This window comes from Tachysurus fulvidraco, chromosome 15 (assembly GCF_022655615.1).
Source record: "Tachysurus fulvidraco isolate hzauxx_2018 chromosome 15, HZAU_PFXX_2.0, whole genome shotgun sequence".
NCBI classification, from domain to species: Eukaryota; Metazoa; Chordata; class Actinopteri; order Siluriformes; family Bagridae; genus Tachysurus; species Tachysurus fulvidraco.
Window position 1 is genome coordinate 6372263 of NC_062532.1, and position 26527 is coordinate 6398789.

Below are 26527 nucleotides of genomic sequence, written 5' to 3' on the forward strand. Positions count from 1 at the left end.
TGTAAAGTTATGAAGCATATAAAATACTGAAGTGTGTAAAGTGGTGAAGCGTATATACAATATTAAAGTGTGTAAAGTAGTGAAGTGTGTAAAGTGTTCAAGCGTATATACAATATTAAAGTGTGTAAAGTAGTTAAGAGAGTAAAGTGTTGAAGCATATAAAATATTGAAGCATATAAAATATTGAAGTGTGCAAAGTCGTAAAGCATACACAGTATTGGAGTGTGTAAAGTGGTGAAGTGTATACAGTATCGGAGTGTGTAAAGTGGTGAAGCATACACAGTATTGGAGTGTGTAAAGTGGTGAAGCGTATACAGTATCGGAGTGTGTAAAGTGGTGAAGCGTATACAGTATCGGAGTGTGTAAAGTAGTGAAGCGTATACAGTATCGGAGTGTGTAAAGTGGTGAAGCGTATACAGTATCGGAGTGTGTAAAGTGGTGAAGCGTATACAGTATCGGAGTGTGTAAAGTGGTGAAGCGTATACAGTATCGGAGTGTGTAAAGTGGTGAAGCGTATACAGTATCGGAGTGTGTAAAGTGGTGAAGCGTATACAGTATCGGAGTGTGTAAAGTGGTGAAGCGTATACAGTATCGGAGTGTGTAAAGTGGTGAAGCGTATACAGTATCGGAGTGTGTAAAGTGGTGAAGCGTATACAATCTTGGAGTGTGTAAAGTGGTGAAGCGTATACAGTATCGGAGTGTGTAAAGTGGTGAAGCGTATACAATCTTGGAGTGTGTAAAGTGGTGAAGCGTATACAGTATCGGAGTGTGTAAAGTGGTGAAGCGTATACAGTATCGGAGTGTGTAAAGTGGTGAAGCGTATACAGTATCGGAGTGTGTAAAGTGGTGAAGCGTATACAGTATCGGAGTGTGTAAAGTGGTGAAGCGTATACAATATTGGAGTGTGTAAAGTGGTGAAGCGTATACAGTATCGGAGTGTGTAAAGTGGTGAAGCGTATACAGTATCGGAGTGTGTAAAGTGGTGAAGCGTATACAGTATCGGAGTGTGTAAAGTGGTGAAGCGTATACAGTATCGGAGTGTGTAAAGTGGTGAAGCGTATACAGTATCGGAGTGTGTAAAGTGGTGAAGCGTATACAGTATCGGAGTGTGTAAAGTGGTGAAGCGTATACAGTATCGGAGTGTGTAAAGTGGTGAAGCGTATACAGTATCGGAGTGTGTAAAGTGGTGAAGCGTATACAGTATCGGAGTGTGTAAAGTGGTGAAGCGTATACAGTATCGGAGTGTGTAAAGTGGTGAAGCGTATACAGTATCGGAGTGTGTAAAGTGGTGAAGCGTATACAGTATCGGAGTGTGTAAAGTGGTGAAGCGTATACAGTATCGGAGTGTGTAAAGTGGTGAAGCGTATACAGTATCGGAGTGTGTAAAGTGGTGAAGCGTATACAGTATCGGAGTGTGTAAAGTGGTGAAGCGTATACAGTATCGGAGTGTGTAAAGTGGTGAAGCGTGTACAGTATCGGAGTGTGTAAAGTGGTGAAGCGTGTACAGTATCGGAGTGTGTAAAGTGGTGAAGCGTATACAGTATCGGAGTGTGTAAAGTGGTGAAGCGTGTACAGTATCGGAGTGTGTAAAGTGGTGAAGCGTATACAGTATCGGAGTGTGTAAAGTGGTGAAGCGTATACAGTATCGGAGTGTGTAAAGTGGTGAAGCGTATACAATCTTGGAGTGCGTAAAGTGGTGAAGCGTATACAGTATCGGAGTGTGTAAAGTGGTGAAGCGTATACAATCTTGGAGTGCGTAAAGTGGTGAAGCGTATACAATCTTGGAGTGTGTAAAGTGGTGAAGCATATACAGTATCAGAGTGTGTAAAATGGTGAAGTGTATACAATATCGGAGTGTGTAAAATGGTGAAGCGTGTAAAATATTGGAGTGTTTAAAGTGTAAAAATTAGCTAATTTATCCTGTGTCACACAATAAAACACTGGAGGGATTAAACTATTAAAAGAATATGGGTCATATATCCGAAAAAATAAATAAACAAAGCAGGTGTAAATAAATCTGCAGACATTATTTTATTAAAGGTCAAGTTTGGAATTGTCCCTTGTGCAGTAGTAATGACTTTAAAATAGTGCAGGATGTCAGTCAACATCATGGTGGTTTTAGGTATCCATCTTCATGACAGTCCACCTGAAAATATATTTTAGATTTTAAACAACTTATTTTGTGTGTTTCAGAAAGGTGAATGATAATTGCTATAGAATATGATTTATATGAATATTATTTGTGTGTGTGTGTGTGTGTGTGTGTGTGTGTGTGTGTGTGTGTGTGTGTGTGTGTGTGTGTGTGTGTGTGTACCTGGTGTGATGTGAATTTGTTAAAGAGTTCCTGGTATCTTTCTTTCCACTTATCAGCCTCGACCTGCAGATCCAACATGGCATCTACGTGCCATCTAGAGAAAATATTTAAAAATATATAGTCTCACTTTTCACTCGTCAGTTCCTATACATTTAAAGATTTGTCCATGTTACCTGCTGCAATGCACTTTGGGTAGTGTATCTTCTCTACTGATCGCCTCAGACTTTGTGTTCTTTCGAAGATCAAGCAATTCTTCCTGTAGCCTGTTCACCTGCAGAACCAGGGCCTCCTTCTCATCATTCAGGCAGTCTTTAAACCTACAAACACAAAATATCAGTTACTATTAACAGCAACACACTACATAATTAATTACATAGTCACGTTAACACACACCTTTTGATGCAGCATATCCAGTTGCGTTGTTGTTCACACAACCACTCGACCTGCTCGGCCAACTCTCTGAGTTTGTGAACGCTGATTGTGTTTTCATGCTGCAGTTCCATCACTGTCTTCTGGTGGGCACTGTTCTGTTCACTTAGCTCCTGCTGCAATGCATCATGGGCCTTCTGCAGCTCCTGTAGGTCATGGGACTTACTGACAAATCAAAATAAAATAACAGACAATATGGTAGGTACATTTTGTACGAATACATACTCACAAAAAACACAAAGTACATAGTCATTCGTGTAGATCCACACAGATTAAGAAATCAAACATAAAATATAAAAACAAACATACTGTTTAACTGTCCAAGCAAAAATGAGAGTATTTTGTATGTTAAAATGGGCTTTGTAAACAAGGGTACCTCTCGAGCTCATCCTGCTGATTTTGTCTATACTTGGCATGGAGCTGGGCATCTTGGTGGAGCTGCGCCTCCAGGCCCTCTGCCTTTTTAGTTGCATGCTGGGCCTGCTGGTGGAGCTCTTCCACAAAGCCTATTAACTGCTTCTCAGTGGACTGTAGGTATTGCAGTTCTGAGTTTATTGAGTCCAAGTGAACAGATAACAGTGCTGCATCACTTGCGCTGACAACGTGCTACACATGTAAACACAAACACACACAAAAGCACACACAGACACACTTTTCAGAACTACATTTATATGTGAAGTATAAAAAGTTCACACATGCACCGTTACATTATGTTCCATACAGTAACATTGTATGCACATACTTTAATAATCCAGTATTATTACAAACACAAACACACACACACACACACACACACACACACACACACACACACACACACACACACACATACACACACACACAGCATTCCACAGTGTGCATTCCATATATAATAAAGTAAAGTTTGCCTTTTCATTACCATCATTCCTTTCTCATAAAACAGAGAACAAACACAAGTAGCTTTGTGTAGCTCTTTTTTAATACATTATTAAACACCTAGATAAAGAGACTTCTTTTTTTTCAGATGCCTGTAGATATGAACCTAACTGCCTGCATTTATTAGGCAGAACAAGTCCAAACACATCAGTGACGCTCTTCACACACATATCTGTCCCACGCATCAGTCTTATTAAGGTTTCTATATTTGGCTTTTACAGTTCTTGTTGCACTGTTTTGTGTTAGAAGCATATTAGCAGGCTGTAAATGCCTATAAAATTCCCAGAAGGTAGCATTTCCCAGAAGGTACCTGTTGGTGTTGGAGTTTTTCAACTAGCTCCTGGATGGTGTGTTCTTTCTGATGGAGCTGCAAACACACAGCTTCCAATTCCACCTGCAGGACCCGTACTCGCTCTCTGGATACCACACACTCCCTCTCCATTGCGGCTATACACACACACACACACACACACACACAATTGGTTCTCTTTTCAAACACTCACACACTCCTTATAACACAAACATCTACACAAAGTATAACCGAGAGACATTTAAGAACCATACAGTTAAAACCTTAAGCAATCAACCAATAAAATTTCATCACATGATATCTTCTTTGACTAAAGAAATACAACTATAATTGTGCTACTATTATTTTTCTATAATCCCTGCTTGATTTCTTTAAAGCGTGTCATTGTTATATGGTATAAATGTCCAGAATAGGCACAGGCTCCCCGTGACCTTCTCGGGTCACGGGGAGCCTGTGCCTATCTCGGTCATCAAGCCAGGATACACCCTGGACGGAGTGCCAACCCATCGCAGGGCACACACACACTCTCTCATTCACTCACGCAATCACACACTACGGACAATTTTCCAGAGATGCCAATCAACCTACCATGCATGTCTTTGGACCGGGGGAGGAAACCAGAGTACCCGGAGGAAACCCCCGAGGCACGGGGAGAACATGCAAAATCCACACACACAAGGTGGAGGCAGGAATCAAACCCCCAACCCTGGAGGTGTGAGGTGAACGTGCTAACCACTAAGCCACCGTGCCCAAGAAAGAATCAATCACCAAAAATAAAAAAAACATTGTGGTGGTAGCATCATGCATTAGATCTGCTTTTCTTCAGCCAGAACTGGGGATTTTATTATGGTGGAGAAAATCATGAATAGCTACAAATACCAGTTGAACCTTTAGATGTCTGCTTGTAAGTTAAAAATAAAAAGGAATTTCAGCTTTCAGCATGACAATGTCTCAAAGTATACACCCAAAACAACAAAGGAACAGAACATCTTAAACCAAAAGATGACCAAATCCACCTAAAACTCTATGGGGCAACCTGAAGTGGGCTGTGTACAGGAAATGTCCTTCCAAAGTGATGGATGGATCTTGTCTATACTCTCTGTCTGCTACAATTGTCTTTATCTAGCATTGTATAAAACGATTTTTTTTCTAGCTCTATTCAGCTGATCCTTTGTCAGATAAATATCTAGATAAATAAATAGTTAATTACGCAAGGAACTGAACTGTGCTGTACATAAGGACATGCTAGAAAGGTGTAGCGGAGTAGCAGTGTATCTGATATTGATGGTAGTAGAAGGGTTAACATTTTTGGCTGCTAAAGAGCGTCTGTTTGTTCTGTCAAAAGCGTCAACCTCATGATATTTTATGCAACAACTTTCTGCCTCTAAGGCACACACACACACACACACACACACACACACACACACACACACACACACACACACACACTTCAAAACAGTTAAATACCACACACCATATAAAATCTCAACAGTTCTTATTGAAATGTCAGTTACAGTTTTACTCTTATGATACAGCTTCACAGTTTTAGCATAAATAATAGTACCATTAGAACACCTGAGTGTTCAGAGTCCAGCAGAGACAGGCATCACTTATTTCTTATAGCTAATGGGGGATGGATTTCTTTTTAATTAGCCCAGTGTGCTTAGTAGGTCCAGTGCTTATTCTTCAGCATATTTTCATAAAGGTTTTAGCTTATACTTAGAAAACAGCTGCTAAAGTCAGAGGTAGGAGTAAAGTCACAAGTAAGCCTCAATGTCAAGTCAAATGTCAAGAATGTCAAGTCAAAGTCGAGTCTTATATATATATATATGTCAAGCAAGTCTCAAATTTGTGACTTAAGTCTCACATTCAATACATTTAGCCCCTAATCCCTGTGAATTTTAGTTAATCATATAATGATTACAGATTGATAATAAACTTCCTCTAATTTTCCTTTTATAGTTCTATGGATAACTTGAGATTACAGAGTGATACTTCTCGGTCTTACCTTTCTCCTGTGCCAAACGACTGCACTTGGCTGTAAGATACTGAATCTGACTGTAATCTTCATCTCTCTGCACTCGAAAAAACCTCCTCATCACCCTGCACTGCTATCTTTCTTTTTCTGTGCTTCACTTATACACTCAATCTTTTTATTGAGAAGGCAAAAGAACAAGGTCCAGATGGAGCTGTGGCTGCCTCGGGCCAGGCAATTCTCTCACACCCCAAACGCCATCAGTGAGAGAGAGACAGAGAGAAAGAGAGAGCGAGAGAGCACAAAAGAGGCTGTTCCATTTCTAGACTTTGCCTGCAGATAATCTGAAAGTTTTATGTAGCTTGCTAGTGGCATTAACAGCACAGGCATGTTGTAGCTAGCATGTACATGTAATGGGGACTTTCCATTCTGCTGCACATTCTCTTTCCTCACAGAAACACCTTAAAACTCTGTACATCATGACTCAAGCCCGATTACACATCTAGGCAAACATAACATTTAACACCAGATTCATGAAACATATCAAAAGTGTTTCATATAAACATAAACAAGACACCTCTATTTTACGATAGAGTGATGAGGTTCTTGCATTTTGCACCAACAGACCCTGAAAAGGTTCCATTGACCTCTAAAGATTGTAAAATCATATTAGTAATTTAAAAAAAAAAAAAAGGTTTTACTTTTATTTGTTTTCTAGAACAGGAAAAGTTGAGATTTTGCTTAAAAATGGCATTTATTTAAAAAAAAGAAAAGAAAGAAAAAAAAAAGAAAAAGACCACAATGTTGTTGTTTTTTTTAACTCTAAGCAGCTAGACATCTAGATGAAACAAGGTTAAACAAGCAAAACATTTGAATTGAAACTTTTAGCTAGTCTTCTACTTCATCTCAAGTCACTTCTACTTTTGGTCTCAAGTCTGAGACCAAAAACTGATTTTACTCACACAAAAAAAAAAATTAAATAAAAAAAAAAACACACAAATTAAAGAACCCTTTGGCGAAAATATGAAATGTGACATTGAAACGTAATGTACGACAAAAAAGGTTGATAAATATAAATAATTTAAATTTACACGGTTACAGTTAAACATCACAGTAACAGAGAAAGAAAGAAATAATGTGGAAAAAAAATTTAGCAAATGTCTGCTTCCAAAAGTTTTCAGACTCAACTTTTGTCATTACCTCACTTGAATGTTTCTGGAAGAGAAGTCCAAATAAGTGAGAAAGCCAAGCCACGTTTTGTCCAAATTTTCTTTAGTATACACACGAGAGCTACAAAGCTAATCAAGCTAACAAGTACTAAATGCCTATGAAGAAAATATGTGCTGATGATTTAGTTAGCATAATGCTAATTTTTCTCACAGCTCCAGTGTACATGTTGTTTAGACAAAACTATTAGCTTCAAGCTAACTGTGAATCATTACTGGTTTTTTTTCCCTTCAGTGTTAACATTAAACAAAATTACTTGTATGGTGTGGACACTGCTTGACGCAAATTACCTCACTGATGAAAAACAGAGCAGCATCCATTTTGAAATACAGACTCACTTTACAACTATATTGAATGGTTTACTGCTAATATTACTTATGCTGATGCTGTTTAAAGCCAGCGTGTGATATTTTAAGAGTACGGTTTGCGTAATGTTTATATTTCTCTCAGCTTCATTAAACGTTTAGACAAGACTAATTAGCATCATGCTAATCACTTTGTTTACCTCAGTATTTTTTACCTCAGTCTTAAAAGACTGACAGAAAATTATGTTAAAGCTGAAAGGATCACAATCATATTTATATAAATTTGCAAACAGTCATTTATAGAGTAACTAAATGAAATAATATATGTGCTAATAGTACTATATAATGCCATTTGAAGCGAGAGATGATTTCAGATAACAGTTAGCATAATGCTATATTTCTAGAACGATTAGCATCATTAGCTATCTGTGTAGTGAATAATCACATATCATATATACATACACACACACCACATTGGTAATTGTGTAAATTACACAATTGTAAATTTTGAAACAGGCTTAAATACAGTTAGCATGATGCTAGTCAGTGCTCAGTACCTTGTTAGCAAAATGAGCTTTGTAGCACCTGTACACAATTCTGTCTGATTTGACTAGACATTTATCATAAACAATCCTTTAGGAAAGCTGGCTGTGATATGTACACATTTATAGAGCATTGTTCAATCATTTGAAACAGCAGTAAATGGCTCTGGCATTTTGGTTTATGGGATGGAGCGCTGCTGCCTACAATGTAACAGTGGCAGAATACAATGCATTGTATGTTAATAAATAACAAACTTAAACCATATTACATGAAAAGTAATTAACCTTAAAAAAAATTACACAGAAGATTCACCAAGCTAAAGGCTAAAGCTAAAGGACGTGCTCGAAATGATAGTCTGTCAGACTTCAAGAGACTTCTCTATCCATAGAAGCTTATTTTTTTCCATGGCAATTTACATTCTACATTCTGTAGAAAAGCGTTGATCATGCGTGCAGAAAAAAAAAAATAGAAACCTTGCTAATGCATGAAATAAAAAGCTTTCTGAGGTCAAACCGAACCCAGTGACAACTTATTGCACTGATTTCCTCTTAATACAGATGGCCAGTCACTATAAATAATAAAGACGACAATAAGAACCACGGCAATAGCCGTGGTAACAACGTATGTAGGTTAAAAACAGTTCTCCGCTTCACCACTGCTGCCAGCTAAAGTCGTCGTTTGATCCGAAGACGAGGAAGAAGCCAAGAATGGTGCCAAAAATGACAATATTTCCTGTCAGGACGAGCGCACAGGCCCCCCATGCGATCTGCAGACACAAGGATTCGTGAATTACTCAATAAACATTTGTAACTTTCAAGTTAAAGGCATGAATAACGATCCTTCATAAGTCTTGTCATAATGAAAGTGATGTCACAGTTGTTGGTGACTTTAATAGATATTTGCTACAAACGTAGAAAAGCAATGTTTACCACACTAGCGCGTGCGAATATGATGGGTAGGCCAAATGCAGACACAACAATCCCTGTGGTGAGGAAAATAGCCAGCTCTTTGCAGGCATTACTAGCCGAGTCTGTGTCATCCACCACGCGACGAGAAATGCAGTATGGGATAGGGGACAGGATGTAGAAGAAGAGAAGGAAGAGCGGCCAGTATTGACTATAGAGACACAAACACAATAATCATCATTGTACTGTTCATATGATGGTTATTAGAACATTTATTAAGTGTACCCTGATTAATAAACCTTCTCATATATTAGAAGGATGTGGATGTTTTGTTGTGTAAACAAGTAGTATTGAAAATTTGTTAAATATATCTCCCAAGTTGAAGTTACATAATTATACTCACTTATACACAGGCAATGCACAGCCAAGCATAAGAAACATGAGGCCAATGGCTCCACCAAAGGAGAGGCTGATCAGGGCTGAACATAAAGAGGAAATAGACAGATAACTATTAAGTAACATTTGCCTTATCTTATTTACATAGTGTAAATATATTATTATACCTGTTTCCCATTGGATTGTAAACGAACAACTTTTTCAGCTGTGACATAAACTTTCTGTAGTACAGAGACTCAAATTTACCCAAATCACCTGCAAACTATTTAGCTGAAGGAAGATCATGTGACCAGAGGCTGAAGAGCTAGAAAGCAAGTTTTCATATGTTCATTTCCAGACATTAGCAGGGAACTGAAGAAAGGCCGGTTGTCTTTAAAAGTCCTTTTTAGATCAAAAACCAAAGAAGAATCACATACACCAAAAGACAAGACTGAATTGTCTCTCTGACTTTACATCTAGCTTCGCTCATTAAGGAGCGAAGTGTTTAATATCACCATTATAAATCATCCTTTATTATATAAAAAGCACATATGTTACATTTTGAGTAATATATATATATATATATATATATATATATAGAGAGAGAGATTTTTTTAATTTTCTTTCTGATTCTGATTCTATATTCACTTGAATGCAGAGGGGTCCGGTATTCTAACTGCTCACATACGCCTAATTTAAAGTAAGCTAATTCACAAGCAGCAGCTGCAAATAATCCATAAATGAATGGGATTTATTGATCTCCATCGGGAAATAGGTGTAGTAGCAGACGAGTAGGACATGAAGTGCCCAATAGAGTTGAGAAACATTATGACTTTGCACTGCTCATGGGGTGAAGCAGGTTTAACATTCACATGATTCATCATATGATTCTGCAGCAAGTCACCCTGAAATGAACTCAGACAAAAGCTCTCAATTGTGTATTATATATAAACTGGTGTTATTGTTATGTATTTCTTTTTTTTTTTTTTTTTACTGTAAAGTGATTTGCTGGAATCCATTAAGTATTCAATCTTTAGATTTAATCTCAGTAGACATTGACAAACTGCTTGAATGACACTCAATTCTTCCATTTGAGAGGAAATGTAGACTATTTAACGCTCTTCTACAGATACCGCAGCATATTGTTATTATAACACATAAAAAACTCTTGAGATGTAATAAGCCATAATGGCAAGTCGAGATATTTTGCCTCAAGTCCAAACGTTTTCTGAATGTCGACCCATAATAAAGTTGAAGGATAATTGTACACATCTGCAATAATTTTACATATGAAGTATGAATTGTGTTATTTAAAAATCCTAGTTGAGAAGCTTATCTTAACCCATATCACGTTACAATAGTACAGTCTTTCCCTTAATGCAGAAGACACGTGTTTTCCATTTACTTTAAAACTCTAGACAATTGTAACAGCTTCTGTCCGATCGGTTATTTCCGTTATGTCCACTGACCTGACGGAAAATGCCGAACGCAATAAACCGCATTAGTATTTTGCTTTTACACACATTATACTGTCCAGGAAAGTCCCAGATGTTTCCACATTCAGTTTATTCATTTATATAAACCTTTTACTAATAAACTGATAATTAAATGATAATTAGGTTCGTATAAATGCGCTAATTATAAGAGGTTTCTGTTTAGACTGCAGAAATCACAACTATAACGACATAATAAAAAAAAAATACTTATGATTTCAAAGTAATGCTACTATGCTACTAGCTACTATGCTACTAGCTACTATGCTACTAGCTACTATGCTACTAGCAGCGTAGCCACCAAGCTAACTGCATCCTTACCATCTCCTCTCAGAGCCTCCTTGCTGTTAATCAACAATTAAATCTAGTCGAATAAATAATGCACGTTATCGCAAATGATTAAATCACGTACTCACCTTTAATACCGGCCATTGCAGCTACATAAAAAAAAACCCTCGGAATGTCAGGGACTTCCTCCGAATGTGTCTCAACACAAGAAGACCTGAAGAAACTGGAGTTGATCTACATCGCATACTCATGCAGCACTTTCGGTTTGGGATAGTTTGTCGATCGGCGATACTGTTTATCAACGTGCGCACGCGCTAGACTGCTATTTCTTTTATTTTGTAAAACGTTTTATTCGTCAACGTGATGTCTGAAATGTTTTATTGTAAAAGCTCAATCATTCTTTGACAATTGTTTTGTGTTTTTTTTGTTTAGATAAAATAAAATGTGTAAAAAAAATTTCAAAAAGCATTTTTTATTTATTTACAGATATTGAGTACCCTGATTCTGCCATATATTATACTTCCAGGTCGCAGAGGGATTTGTTTACTAAAATGGCCACTGTGACAACTTACACTCTGGATTATTTTCCTGAAAATATTTTAATTGAAATTTTATCCTACTTAACTGTCCAAGAACTCGTTCGCAATGCAAGGTAAAATAAAATGTATGCAAAGATGTGTTTAAAAGTTGACTTACGCAAGTAGTTTTGGTTATTAAATAGATTTAACGTTTCCAAATTAAATAAATACGTTAAAAAAATATAATAAAATGACTAATCTATCATTAGTGATTTATAAAGACGTTTTACGTTAATGATTGTTTTATCAATACATCGGATGCGTCTGAAGACATAAAAGTTGTTCTGGTGCAACAACCGGAAGTTGCAATGAAAACAATAAACAAAGAGTTTTCTGAGGGTTATGTGAAAATTTGAGCATGACTTTGATTGATTGGTTATTTTGATGTGTAGAGTGTGTAAGCGGTGGAGAGCTTTAATAAAAGACCAGAGACTATGGAGAACAGTGGACATTTCCACGTGGAAAAGGGTAGGATGCTCTTTTTTTTTTTTTTTTAATTCCCTTCCTGTGACTTATGTTTGTGAATTTTATACCTAAACTATGTTTTGGTTGCAAAGTGACACAGAACACAGAAATTTCTCTCAGGGTTCAAGAAATGAATGAATGAGTGACTTCATGCGAAGGGCAAAGTTTGTGTCTTATTATCTGAACGCTTTCTAGTCTTAAAAAACAAAAAAGTGGTGAAATCCTTCCGCTGTTGTCAAGTACGAAGACCAGGACCCAGCTACGATCGAGTCACGGCCAAAGGGAGAAGACGTCGAGATCGAGTTTAAATGAAAGTTAGAAGGAAATCCCTTAAAATATTTTGAGGCCAAGCTTTTACTTCATCTACGTGGCTTCGTTTGAAACCGCACGGGTGATCAACGATCAGACTGAATTCTAGAAGAAGAAACTCTTGTTGGTCAACCTTTTACACACAAAAGTATAGTTACTTATACAAACACTTGTTGATGTACCATGTTTAGCAAGGGCGAATTAAAATGGCAGTAAATCTGAGAAAAGTTCATCTTGAGACCGGTTTGAGTCCTTCAGCAATAAACATAAACACATCACCACTGACCCTTCGCACCCTGGACACAACCTCTTTCAGCTCCTCCCTTCTGGCAGCGCTACCGAACTTTGCTAACTAAAACTGCCAGACACAGGAACAGTTTCTTTCCCCAGGCTCCTTATCACCCTGATCAACAACTCACCATAATTATATGCATTGCTTCATATCTATAAGTACTGCATTATCAGGACTGTCAATCATCAAATCATCTGTATATGTTACACACACTACTGCTGTTATATATTGTACAAAAAGCATAATATTGCACAATATTGTTATTTGCACTCCCATACTGTATGTACATAACTGATCGGTCATATTCTATATTCATATTTAATACTCATTCTGTCTATATTGTATCTCATCGTCTGCATCGTCTTGTATAGTTTGTATAGTCTAGTGTTATTTATATCTGTACTTTTAAGCATCACAAACAGCTGGAACCAAACTCCTTGTGTGTGTCAACACACTTGGCCAATAAACCTGATTCTGAGTCTGACATAAAGAAAGTTCACTCCTGAAGGTGGAAAGATGCAGGAGCTTCTGGAAATGTCCATTTCCCAAACACTTTATCAGGATGAATTTATCTCTGTGTTTAAAATGTTCCTTAATTGTTACATTATGAATTTGTGTGTGTGTGTGTGTGTGTGTGTGTGTGTGTGTGTGTGTGTGTGTGTGTGTGTGTGTGTGCACACGGTTCTGTTAGGTGACCTCACGGGTGCTCTGGACGTTACTGCGGCAGTATCTGGGACGTGGTGTATGTTTTCTACACCTGCGTGGGTTGCTGCAGAGTTCACGTGGAGGATCGTTCCTCTCTGAGCCATGGCTGCAGACTCTGAGCTCCAAATGCCCTCGACTCCGCCGACTAACTCTCACTCACACAGACCTGCGTGGCCTGCACAGCTGCTCCTTATTACCTCCTAGCTTACAGGTAATAACCAATGGGTCAGTAAGGTTGAAGCTGAGATGAAAAGTTAGTTAATGTTATTAACATAGTATTTATTTTATTTTAAATAGCAAGCTAAAATCTGGGAATCTTGTGATCTAGTCATGTTATGTGTCTAATCGTGTGATTGGCCTGTTAACCATATTTAACTGTCATTGGTTTAATTTTTTTATATCCATAATAACAGTATAGTACATGTTTACTTTACAGGTGCTAGAACTGCGCAGCTGCGAACTCCCACCTGGGTTTTTTACCCAGGGTCCATTGAAGCCAATACAAACAGACCAAAATGGCTCAGGGAAAAAATCTCAGACCTCTTCCTCTAGCGTTGTTATTGAAGAACTTATTCTGGACAACGTGCCATCATTCACAGACCAGCACTTAATGAGTCTGAGCTCGTGGGAGCGTCTTTGGCGTCTGGAGTTGCGCGATGTGCTGCGTGTGACTGTGGCAGGACTGAAGGGCTGCGCTCCACCTGGCCCACATGCTCTAACACGCCTCACACACCTGGAGCTGGAGGGGTTTAGTCGGCAGCAGATGGCAGCGCTGGGTCTGGCTGATGGTTGGGCTGGGCTGGAAAGGCTAACGCTTGGTGGGCGAGAGGTTGCTCCTGGTCTTCTTTGCCTCAACCGATTGGTCGGGCTGCGCTGGCTGAGGCTGCGTGGCTGCAGACTCACCGAGACGTTGGTGCTGCGTAGCTGTGGAACGCTGAAAGAACTGCGTGTCCTTGAGTTCCTGCAGGTGGACTTTGCAACGGAGCCTGAAAGAAAAGACAGCGAAAGGGATAAAAGGAATGAAAATGACCCGATACCTGCACTCAGACAAGCACTGTCTAACCTGCTGCCCAAATGCAATGTGATGTTCACACAGTGTAATGTTATAGTTGGTGCAGACTGACACATAGGGGTGGGTGAGATAGTAATCGCTGTCATTGGTACCATTACGAGATAAATCAAGATTTTGGAAAGTATCTGCAGTATTTTTAGAAAGAGTCTCACCTGCATACAATGGATTTAAAGCAATCAAAGGCAATGACTATTAACAAACTACATTATTCACTCAAATCTGCCTAGCAACAAGTAGCCAATTGGATGTTAGATGTATTTCGACCAATCACAGCAAGCCTACCAGCAATAGGTTTCCATAGAAAAGAGTATTTTAAAGACGGCATAATGAATTCTTCATAGGCGTCTTTTAACAAACCTGAGAAGAAACAAAATAACTATACAAAGTGTCCTGAAAAATAATATTTGCTGTATTATATTTTTAATTTTGAAACTGTGTTGTGGATTTGTACATTTGAATATGACAACGATGTAGCAGGATGTCATAATATATTGACTTTAAACCTCAAAGGTTTACATTAGACAAAGAGTTGTGTATAAAATAATGCTGGTGTGTTTTTAAACGATTCAATTGTTTTTACTTCTTATATTAACTATTATATTAAAGAAAGTGATCGAGCAGCATGTGTGTAATCTTCTGAACCTTCAATCGATCTCCCCACTAAATAAATGAAATAACTGTTCATTCCATGATGTAATGCATAAAAACACGTCTTTAAGATTCATGCGTGTTTTTTTGTTTTGTTTTGGGTTTTTTTGTTTTGTTTTTTTTGAGCGTTTTGACTCTAAATTTAATTTGTGCTTATAAAGATATTATTGATGATTAAAAAAAAGCACTAAATATAGAGGGAAGGAAGGAAGGAAGGAAAGGAGGAATGAAGAAAAAAGGGAGGAAGTAAAGAAGAAAGAAGGAAAAAGAAGGAAGGAAAGAAAGAAAGGAAAGGAATGAAGAAAGGAAAGGAAGAAAGAAGGAAGGAAAGAAAGAAAGGAATGAAGAAAGAAAGAAAAAAATCACTACCTCACAGTTTTATTGTCAAACCTTCATTCTTATGGACATAATTTCTCAGAGCCACTTTTATAGCTGCAGGTTTTTATTTCTACTTTAAACCCGCTATGGATTTCTACACTCGTTGTGTCTCCAAGCGTCTCCAGTCCAACAGGGGGAGATATTGATCACATTAAGCACATTATCCATGAGGAAAATAGTGTTGCTGTAGTAACGGTTAGGAGAGACGCTTTCGGCTAAGTCTGTTCCTAAATACTCCGTTTTGATTGTGCAAGAAGAAAAGTGAAAGATCTTAATGTCATGACATGGAGTAACGGCGGCTATGTGAAGAACTTAAACTAAACTAATCATATTCACTCTTAGTGCAAACTAACCTGGTAAGTTTATCACCATAATAGAGCTTTAACTGTTCATTTAAAGAGGTTTTTCAATGCATAAAAATATCGTGTGTGTTTATTAATGAGTGTGAACGAATATATGAACGTCTGCGTAATTATTAAAGCTCATTATCCATGTTCATACTTGATATTTGGTGCTGTTTAGATATATACATTAATTGCACCAGGCTAATATTATGTAAATCCTCCTTGAGCCACCAAATCAGATCTGAGGCATTTGCTATCTTGTATCTGACACCAAGTCGTTAGCAGAAGATTCTTTAATTAAGTCCTGTCATTTGTGAGATGGAGCCTCCACAGATCAGACTTTGTGCGGCACATCCCACAGATGCGAGATCAAATCGAGATCCAAGTCAACACCTTGAACTATTCATCATGTCATCTTTTAATCAAACATTCCTGATTTTCCTATTTTGCAAATGATCCTTCTGAGAGACGAAGATGCCACTAGGGTGTGTACTGAATGTCTGCAATAATGGTTGTAACGTCGGCTTGCTTATTTTTTTACCAGAATGATCCTGTTGGTTTTTATTTTTTGGACATGTCAGTGATTAACAGCCTCGTCCCAGCTCGGTTTCTCATCCTCACCGCTCACCTTGTCATGGTCATCACCATCTTCTGGTCCAGGGTAAACACACACACACACACACACACACACACACACACACACACACACACACACACACATTCACTAGCCTCTATATTTCTCACCATTTTGTAAAACTGATAAAATGAAAAACACTTTGTGGTATTCTGTTATAAGAACATAATCAAGTTGATCATTTGAGTTACTGTTGATAATCTTCCTAGTACAACACATCCAAAGAAATTGTATCCCTCTCAGACCAAATTAATGTCTTTTATTTAAGTAAGATGGGTTTTTTTTAATCCCTTTATGTTACATTCTTGGTATCACTTACTTATTCTAACAGTTAAATATAGTCATTTCACAATCTCTTTTTTTCCATCTCTCTCTCTCTCTCTCTCTCTCTCTCTCTCTCTCTCTCTCTCTCTCTCTCTCTCTCTCTCTCTCTCTCTCTCTCTCTCTCTCTCTCTCTCTCTCTCTCTGTGTTAATAATACAAAACAATAATACGTCCTAAAGATTTTACCAAAAAGAAAAAAGAAAAAGAAATACTCCTACTGAAACCAGAGACTCCTTCCATAAATGCCAAATAAACATCTTTTCACAGGAAACTGCTCCATATCAAAGAAATAAACCATTTCTATGAAGGGTCTTCTGTACAAGTCCCCGTGTAATCCGTCAGTAACAGAATTCGTTCAATCATACTTGTGAGTTACCTCGAAGCTGGATCGAGTGTAACTTCCAGTTAGCGACTCTCAGGAGACGTGCTCTGGATATGAAGTGATCATCATGTGTTTGTGCAGGAATTCATAGAGGGATCCCAGGCCGTGATATTTACATTTACATTTACAGCATTTGGCAGACGCCCTTATCCAGAGCGACATACATAAGTGCTTAAATCTCTAACATTGAATACATTAATGCTGGCTCACTAGGTTACATACTTAAGATACCATGAGTTTAAAACCTTTGTTCAAAGTTACAATGAAAAAGTGTCAAAGGTATTTTTGTTTGTTTGTTTGTTTGTTTTTTTAAATGCAAAAGATAAGAAAAGAAGTGCTAGTTGAAGTGTTTCCTGAAAAAGTAGGTCTTCAACCGCCGCTTGAAAATAGCCAGTAGAAATTCATTCCACCACCTTGGTGCCAGAACAGAGAAGAGTCTTGTAGTATACTTGCCTCTTACCCCGAGAGATGGTGGAACCAATCGAGCAGTGCTACGTACTAGCACTGCAGTGCATACAGTGCAGTGTATGTATAGCTATGCTATGTGATATCATATAATCTCAACGTTACTGTGTTTTACAGGAAAACAATGTTAGATCATGCTTACCGCTGGTCTTCACCGAGGAGCAGTACACAACTGAGGACAACCGGTAAAAAAACATTAATATACAGCAGAATATTTACTTAAGATTAAGGGGTAGAACTCGCAGAACACCATGACATACTGTGTACCAACAAATGTTCATCTTTTCCAGGTCATTCCTACATTTTAAATTCTGTCCAAATACTACTTACCTCTTTGAAGTGACCAACGATATAAAAATGTTGCTATACAGCTTCTAGATGTTACACAATCACCACAGGTACCATGTGGCCAAAAATTATCGTAGCTGCGACAAAGAAGCGCTGAAAGATGCCCATTGGGGCCGGAGTTATGCTTCTGCCTCGTTCACGCTATGAAAATTAGACAGTTTGAAACAGCTTAATGTACAGAACCATTTCTCTTGCAAGTTATATCACAAAGATGGTAAAGAAGAGGATAATGTTAGTACATAAGAAATGCAGGTGCATTACCGGGACCTTGTTTAAACACACAACGACTGAGGAAAAAAATGTTTTTTGACACTTAGTTGGGCTGAAAATGTTGAACAAACAAAGGAACTTCGAAAACCACTTAGGGTGAAACTCAATTCAATTCAAGTTTATTTGTATAGCACTTTTTACAGTTGACATTGTCTCAAAGCAGCTTTACAGAACATAAACATAGAACAAAGGGTTATTATAAGATAAGTATAAAGATTAATAGAATACAAAATTCAAGATTAATATTAGATAGATTTAGTTCACAATGTGTGTGTATGTATATATCCCCAATGAGCAAGTCTGAGGTGACTCAGGCAGCAGTGGCAAGGAAAAACTCCATTAGATGGTAAAGGAAGAAACCTTGAGAGGAACCAGAATCAAAGGGGAACCTCATCCTCATATGGGTGACACTGGAGGGTGTGATTATAAATATACAGTCTAACAAATGTTGTATAGATACAAAAGATCACATGGAGTTCACATCTTTTTGGTATAGCAGAATATAAGTGTAGCTGGTAGATCTCTGGATGCCTCAGGATTCACTGAGTTGGCCTCGTCTCAGTGGAGGTCCAAAAACTTCATCGCACGGAAGACGATCAGGGCTGGTATAATTTCTAGATGCCTCGGGATGGGTAGAGAGAAGTAATGGAGAGGGATTAACATATCTGCTGTTGATAAAATTTGCAATTATGATATAATAGTGCACAGTATTATGGGATGTATTATGTGTACGCCTGACTAAAGAGATGAGATTTTAATCTACATTTAAACTGGGAAAGTGTGTCTGAGCCCCGAACACTATCAGGAAGACTATTCCAAAGTTTGCTAGTTAAATAAGAAAACTCTCTACCGCCTTTAGTAGACTTTGATATTCTTCAGTTTGTAATCAATTCTAAACTTAACAGGTAGCCAGTGTAGAGATGATAAAATTGGGGTTATTTAAGGTTACAAATGCATGTGATAATAGTCTAGAGTAATAGTCTTCATTTCTTTAGTAAAGTGCAAGAGCTTCTTCATTACATTTGTTTGATGCTATCACTAATGTCATCCTGCCTTACCAAAATCTATGCTAAGATTTTTTTGTCAGGTTGTATTTTGTTAGCTAGCTCTTTGTATCTGTGGCGACTTAAGTCTACATACAAAATTCTGACAGGAAGATGTTTGCTACACGACAACAGCAGCCTAGTGATATTTTGAAGTGCTAATGAAAAGGATATTGTGCCAATTATCAGCAAAAAGGACATTTAGACACAATTTCGATTTTGAGTTTTGAGTGACTCAGTTTTTTTCCCCACAGGTTGGTTATCGCTCTATCAGTAACTCTGTGTCTATTTGCCATTGAACTGTTTGGATTCTTCTCCGGTGTCTCGATGTTCAACGGTAACCAAGGAGTGCTGTGTATCCTTACTGATATCATACTAATCACATTTAAGCAAACTTATCTATTTCCTGCAGACACAGGAGTGGACAAGTTCAAAGTAAAAAAAAGAAAAACTGGCAAGATCAACCTAGACTAGTCCCTGTGTCACATTTTTCCTGAGCTTTTATCTCCAGCTATGGCGTGTCACTGCAGCGCATCCGTCGCTCTGTCCTTCTTTGTCACCCAGCAGTGGGAATGTTGGGTTTACTGGATAATCTTCGCGTTCTGCAGGTCTGCAAGTACACCACCACGTGTCAGTCTGCTAATAGATGTAGAGAATTTTTATTGATCGGCAATGATTCAAATTTGATTCCCGATACTGTCTTCACAAATCGATTCAATTTCATTTTCAGACTATTTTAAACTGATGTTTTAGTGATGGAACGTTTAGAAATGAAAATTTTATATTTCTGAATCATAAACAATGCAAAACAATGTGAGTTTTTGATTGAGTACAAAAATTGCTATGAACAGAAGTTTAAATTCATACAGAAATGCATTACAGGTTACAATATTTTAGAAATGAATAAATCAATTCTTTCATTCTCCCTATAAATTTAGAAAATAGACTCTGACCAGAGGTAAATGATGGATTGAAACTTAACGCCTGTCTCTCCATTCAGGACCAGATAGAGCTCCAGATTTGGCTAAAATTTCTGCATCCACTATGTTGGGCACTGTCGATCAAAAGCTCCTAAAGAGCTCTTTTTAGTAGTTGTAATGTGGTTGTGTGTAACTTTCAATGATTCAGAACTATACGATGATTAATGGTTCAAACTCTCCATGAAAGAATGCTATCATGTGACCAGCACAGATTGGGATGTCTGGTGTTCAATCAGTGCAGCTGCATTTAGTGCATAAGTAATGGCACATTGTGATGTTTCATGGAAAACATTGTTCTATAATTTATGCATTAAATGCAGCTGCATTGATTGAACACTAGACATCCCAATCTTTGCTGGTCACATGATCGCATTCTTTCATGGAGAGTTTGAACCAATGATCATCGTATAGTTCTGAATCATCTGAACGTTTGTGTGCTGTGAACAGTTAAGATCCTTTTCTCTTTCTCTCTTTTATTCAGTGTCATTCCTGCCCTGTGTGAGCTGGCACTGATCATCGCTGTGTTCGGACTAAAGAAAAAGCCGATGTGAAGGCTTAAATCCATGTCCTTTGTATTCCTCAGTATGATGTTGACTGTATTTTTTATTATTATCATAACTTTCTAATGAGCGATGCAGCATCAGAAATGGTGGATCATTCGGATCAGACGGTCTGACTTTTCATATTTGAGCATTAAAGACCACAAAGCTGGTAGGATTTCCATTTCATCATTCAACAAATCACGTTAGCAATTATTTGGGGATTATTTTAATTAGAATCACAACCAGAAGAGAGCCTTGGATCACTTGTGAATGGATGACTAAAGACAATTTTTGTCAGTATTGTTCCAGTGTGAATTTTAATGTATAATGTATAATGCTAAATTTGACTTAACTCTGAAGTGGAAAGAGGGAAGTTAGAGCTCGGATTGATGGATTTTCAACCTCCATGGGCTTGAGGTATAAAGTGTGTGTGTGTGTGTGTGTGTGTGTGTGTGTGTGTGTGTGTGTGTGTGTGTGTGTGTGTGTGTGTGTGTGTGTGTGTGTGTGTGTGTGTGTGTGTGTGGCTTTTGTTAGCAACAAACTAGCTAGCTAACTGTGCAGACTGTTTCCTTCTTCCAAACAGCACCATAATCAATGACATACTGTAGATTTGACAAATGTATATGTCTGTAGATAGATTTTTGTTCTTTTTTTTTTATTATTGTTTTTACAATAAATTGTATTTTCCAATAAACAATATAGAATAATTTATTTCCATGAAGTAATAAATAAAGTTTATATCCATAAGAAATAAAATAATTTACAAAACAACACAACTCGAAATCTCTACCAGCCAATCAGATTACAAGAAACAGCGTTTCCACTACCGCATACATTATCTCGACCAATCAAATCAGAATTCACCTCAACAACTCAACCACTGGCATGCTCTCGTGCCGAGGAAGCAAGTTAGCCAATCAACCGGCAGGAGGAAGTGATGTAGGTTTTTTGAACCGTTGGCGGTTTGTCCAGGGAAGAAGAGAGTAACGAATGCTAATGCTAATGCTATCAAAGAAATTGATGTTTTAAGTCAGATTTTTTCCCCTAAACGCTATTGGAAGCATGCAGGTAAAAACTTATTAACGTATAACATGCTGAAGCTTTTAAAGTCTCGTGTTGGTGTGAAAGCGAGAATTAAGCTGTTCGTTGCGGTATTTAAACCGGTAAAGACGATATAAAATGGCGGAGCGACAACAATATAATTTTAAATACGTGTGGAATTAATGGTTGGTTATTAGTTTGAGTCTAATGTTGTGTTGATGCGTTATACGATTTATGACCGTGTTTCGGTGACGTTAAAGTAGTAGCTAGCAAGCTAGTTGTCTCAGCAAAGTTATTTATTTGCACGCGCATAATAATAATAATAATAATAATAATAATAATAATAATAATAAAACATGTAGTTAATGGTTAATGGGTTTCATTTGTGTTTCCCAGAACAAGGAGAACCGTGAACCCAGAAACCTCCTCACACAGGTAATAAACAACATGCATGTTCAAGGCAAGACACTAGAGTTGAATAGGGGCATGAAAAAAGAAACAGGAGACAGAAATGTTTTATTTCAGTATAAAGATGCACACTGTGGAATGTTTACACAAACAAAAAAGTGAAATCGACCACTGTCTTAGTTTATTATGCAAACACACCCGAAGACCAAGTGTCTAGAATGAAAAGGGGTGAAAAATACATGAACTAAATCTCCTAAGTAGTTATTCAGTGCATACTGAATAAATCAAATTCAGGCTGGGATGTGGTAGCTCAGTGGTTATGGTGTTGGACTACTGTCTGGAAGGTCATGGGTTCGAATCCCAGGTCCACCAAGCTGCCACTGCTTAACCATCGATTTCTCATCAGTGATAACTGGAAGTCACTCTGGATAAGGGTGTCTGCTAAATGCCAGAAATGTAAATGTAGTCTATATGGTGTGTAAGCGTACATGATTCACTTGTATATGGCATGCTTGTGTGCATTGGAGCATAATTATTTTAATACCTTTTATTTCGAATACCTTCCATTTAGATAACTGGAAGTGCTGGACAAGTGTACGAGTTGTTCTAACTTTTTTTGTGTGTGTGTTTGACAGACAGTCAGACCGTTCAGAGACGAGATGAACCTTGGAGCTGTCATGGGTAATACTAAACTCAAATTTGTGAAAACTCTCTATAAAACCTTCTGTTGTTCTTTGTATTGTTGTTGTTTTTTGTTTTATGAGCAGTGGGTCTTATTTCTCTTTTAATAGGCACCGGTCCTGGCCGAGTCCCAGTGAAGCCCAGCTCACAGAAGTAAGTTTTGTGTCTGTGTAGAATAAAAAATCTTCTAAGCAACGATGACTTTCCTTGGGTTTATGCATTCCTGTAATGTTTATTTGTTGGCAGGCTCTGAGGGGTTGATTTTTATCTTTAAACTTGACTGCTGGATCATATTGTTTGTCTTTAAACAATGAGCTTGTGACTTGATGTGTAAACTGATTATACAGGAAGTTCTCAATTGATGACTTTGATATTGGTCGACCCCTGGGAAAAGGCAAGTTTGGGAACGTGTATTTAGCACGAGAAAAGAAGCTGAAGGTCATTGTGGCGCTGAAGGTGCTCTTTAAATCCCAAATGGAAAAGGAAGGAGTGGAACATCAACTCAGGAGAGAGATCGAAATCCAATCTCACCTCAGGTAGGTGTAGTGTTCTGTCTGAGTCTATGATGGCCATGGCTTTTGAAATAATATTTGACTTGTGGTGAAAAGGTGTAATTTTAATATTTAAATAAATTACATGGGGAAAGCAGCATTATGGCATGTGGTGTTAACTTGATGGATTCTACCTTTCCTTCTGAAATAAGAAATTATTATTTTATTAATGAGCTATGATTATTGTATTAATACAGAATTTTGTCTTGTTTGTAGACATCCGAACATCCTGCGCTTTTATAACTACTTCCACGACTCGTCACGCGTGTTCCTGGTTCTGGAGTATGCACCACGGGGAGAGATGTACAAAGAGCTCCAGCGCTGTGGCCGCTTTAATGATCAGCGCACAGCCACGGTCAGATACCACATTATCTCTCGATTAACACCTAATTAACTCTGAGTACAGAGCTGTTCTGAACTCTGTGTGTTTGTGTAGTTTATGGAGGAAGTTGCAGATGCTCTTCAATACTGTCATGAAAAGAAAGTGATCCACCGTGATATTAAGCCTGAGAATCTGCTGCTGGGCTTCAGAGGAGAGCTTAAGATTGCGGACTTCGGCTGGTCTGTTCATGCACCGTCGCTACGGTAACCATCCATACTGAATCAAAAATGAATGAAGTAATTAGGAACAGAAGCAGGGATTTGATCTGAAGTTTGTGTGTAGACGGCGCACCATGTGTGGCACTCTGGATTATCTTCCTCCTGAGATGATTGAAGGGCATTCACATGACGAGAAGGTGGATCTGTGGTGCATCGGTGTGCTGTGTTACGAGTGTTTGGTGGGAAATCCACCCTTTGAGACAGCCAGCCATTCGGAAACATATAAACGCATCACAAAGGTGTGCAAAAACTGTTCTTTTTATGTTCGGTTGTCATGAACTGTTACTGCAGTGAGGTTGATGTTCTAAAAACAGCACCATTTCTTTTATTACACTTCTGTTGCAACAAGGCAAAAGAAATATAATGGTTATTCTTGACATTATTGTGCTGTTAGAGGAATGAAACACTTCAGAACATGTGCTGTTATAAGGAAACTATCAACCAAATGGTGGTATCAGTTCATGATGAACTTACTGCCGATAACTGCTTCACACTTTAAATATTTCCTGTAAAGATTACATTTAATCTACAAAACATTGACCACAAATGCATCACTAGAGGCAGGAGGTGCAGTTCTCTAAAGATACTAAGTTTCATCTTTTAATAAAACTCTTTGCAGATATGAATAGCATATTTATCTGACATTTGTTTACTAGGTGGATCTGCAGTTTCCCAGAGTGGTTTCAGAAGGTGCTCGTGATCTGATCTCAAAGCTGCTGAGACACAGCCCCTCCATGCGTCTGCCTCTGAAGAGCGTTATGGAGCACCCATGGGTGAAGACCAACTCCCGCAGAGTTCTGCCCCCAGTCTGTCAGCCCAAACCCACTCCTTCACACTAGCCTTAATTCTTATGTGATGCTTTTTATCTGTTTAATAAAAAACCATTTAATGAATATGTCGATGCAGATGAGTAGGTTTTTTTTTATTTTAATTTTTTTATGTACGAGTAGATTCTGCATCAGTCTGACCATTTAAGGTGTACATAGCAGGCAGGAAAAGTGGGCATGAGGATCAAGATTCCCTCCTCACAAGTATGGCTTCTGCATGGTCTGTGTGTGTTTTAGATAAACAACTGAGCTTTCCTTGTCTCCGCACTGACAAGGTCCCTGCTACTTCATTAATGGAAAAACACCAAAATAGACCAGTAGTTGTGGAGCAGCAGCAGGTCTATAATAGAGAGTACAACTAAAGTGTTCTCTCTCCACAGCACTGCTGGTAGCTGGATTTGTTTTAACACAAATATATGTATCATATACACTGTTTGTCATTTTTCTGTGTTTAGAGCTTTTTATGGGCTGTGTTCTGGCCTTGACTAGTGAAGAACATGATGTATGGTGTGTGGGTTTTTTCTATATGGAACCAGTTTAAGAATGTCATTCTTTATTGTTTAAATAAAAACCATGAAAAATACCGAACACACGTGTGCTTTTGTTTTCAATAAAAGCAAACACTTTATACTTTCAACCTTTTCTTTTGCTTCATGGAGCCTTTTATGGTTTCTTAAAGGTGTTTGCTTGGTATATCACTTTATTTATACAAGGTCGTTAAGAATTTACCTCAAGCTGAAACGCGAATAAAGATCGGGGAACTTGGTGCGTCATTAAACCTGTGCTTTTTAAAAAATAAGGTTTTTTATTATTATTATTTTAGACCCAACTTTGTAAAGACATTTAGAGGCCCGTCCCGTACAGGTAGCGTGGCCGAGCGGTCTAAGGCGCTGGATTAAGGCTCCAGTCTCTTCGGGGGCGTGGGTTCGAATCCCACCGCTGCCACATAATATTTTCGCTGCAATGAAACTTAGATTTTTCCCATTAATTTTAAACAAGTTAATTCAAGTTTTCAAATATTTCTTGTTTAGTCTCCCTTTTCTGCACGTAGCGTATTTTCTTCTAACACGATATGAAGTAAATAGTAAACACATCATTTAGAGGAATCTAATGTCTTAGAGCAGGAAAAAAAAAACCAGAAGAAAAATATACGGAAACCATGTAGCAGCTAACTTTAGCTTATATTTTTCATGACAACATACACAATAATACATCATTTCATCCGACAGAGGGCGCAGTTATAACAATTAACCAGCCTATTCGTTGTATTTTAGCTATTCTGTATCAGTTAATACATTGTTTATTCTTATATGTTTTATATGGTTTTAAAATCCCCAAAACTAAATACATGCAAGTTTATAGAAGCACTCCAAGTAGAGGGCAGTGTTTTTGAACACAGTACATCAAACGATAGTTTTATTTTACTACTACTAAAAAATAAATAAATAAATAAATAAATAGATAGATAGATAGATAGATAGATAGATAGATAGATAGATAGATAGATAGATAGATAGATAGATAGATAGATAAATCGATAAATCGATGATGATAATAATAAT

The 26527-nt window shown here is 37.8% G+C and overlaps 5 protein-coding genes and 1 non-coding gene across 9 annotated transcripts; 4 read left to right on the forward strand and 2 right to left on the reverse strand.

Moving 5' to 3' along the window:
• Positions 1–2006: 2006 nt before the first annotated feature.
• Positions 2007–6630, reverse strand: LOC113659193 (protein FAM184A). The gene is made up of 7 exons (XM_027171840.2): positions 5977–6630; positions 3969–4105; positions 3120–3349; positions 2708–2908; positions 2488–2631; positions 2315–2408; positions 2007–2146 (listed from the first exon to the last, which is right to left on the reverse strand). Exons 1-7 carry the CDS (start codon positions 6065–6067, stop codon positions 2108–2110), a joined length of 936 nt encoding a protein of 311 aa, XP_027027641.1. The 5' UTR covers positions 6068–6630; the 3' UTR covers positions 2007–2107.
• Positions 6631–8182: 1552 nt separating this feature from the next.
• leprotl1 (leptin receptor overlapping transcript like 1) lies at positions 8183–11360 on the reverse strand. Of its 2 annotated transcripts, none has more exons than XM_027171841.2 (4): positions 11208–11360; positions 9327–9402; positions 8948–9134; positions 8183–8784 (listed from the first exon to the last, which is right to left on the reverse strand). In XM_027171841.2, exons 1-4 carry the CDS (start codon positions 11221–11223, stop codon positions 8668–8670), a joined length of 396 nt encoding a protein of 131 aa, XP_027027642.2. In that variant the 5' UTR covers positions 11224–11360; the 3' UTR covers positions 8183–8667. The 2 variants fall into 2 exon arrangements, with proteins under 2 accessions (XP_027027642.2, XP_047656982.1); XM_047801026.1 differs by lacking the exon at positions 11208–11360 and adding an exon at positions 9575–9629.
• A 216-nt stretch (positions 11361–11576) lies between these two features.
• Positions 11577–15120, forward strand: LOC113659191 (F-box/LRR-repeat protein 12). Its single transcript, XM_027171839.2, has 4 exons — positions 11577–11731; positions 12050–12125; positions 13415–13639; positions 13865–15120. The coding sequence occupies exons 1-4, from the start codon at positions 11631–11633 to the stop codon at positions 14549–14551; spliced, it is 1089 nt and encodes a 362-aa protein (XP_027027640.1). The 5' UTR covers positions 11577–11630; the 3' UTR covers positions 14552–15120.
• A 736-nt stretch (positions 15121–15856) lies between these two features.
• On the forward strand, positions 15857–21566 carry tmem107 (transmembrane protein 107). Its single transcript, XM_027171658.2, has 6 exons — positions 15857–15882; positions 16415–16531; positions 17792–17859; positions 19590–19690; positions 19847–19943; positions 20797–21566. The coding sequence occupies exons 2-6, from the start codon at positions 16445–16447 to the stop codon at positions 20864–20866; spliced, it is 423 nt and encodes a 140-aa protein (XP_027027459.1). The 5' UTR covers positions 15857–15882; positions 16415–16444; the 3' UTR covers positions 20867–21566.
• A 161-nt stretch (positions 21567–21727) lies between these two features.
• On the forward strand, positions 21728–25553 carry aurkb (aurora kinase B). 3 transcript variants are annotated; one of them, XM_027171655.2, is made up of 9 exons: positions 21728–21796; positions 22295–22333; positions 22942–22987; positions 23098–23140; positions 23335–23523; positions 23755–23893; positions 23975–24123; positions 24203–24377; positions 24795–25553. In XM_027171655.2, the coding sequence occupies exons 1-9, from the start codon at positions 21743–21745 to the stop codon at positions 24975–24977; spliced, it is 1017 nt and encodes a 338-aa protein (XP_027027456.1). In that variant the 5' UTR covers positions 21728–21742; the 3' UTR covers positions 24978–25553. The 3 variants fall into 3 exon arrangements, with proteins under 3 accessions (XP_027027456.1, XP_027027457.1, XP_027027458.1); XM_027171656.2 differs by having other exon boundaries at positions 21784–21925; XM_027171657.2 differs by lacking the exons at positions 21728–21796; positions 22295–22333 and adding an exon at positions 21818–21925.
• Positions 25554–25828: 275 nt separating this feature from the next.
• On the forward strand, positions 25829–25910 carry trnal-aag. Its single transcript has one exon. It is a non-coding gene; the product is annotated as a tRNA-Leu (tRNA).
• Positions 25911–26527: the final 617 nt, after the last annotated feature.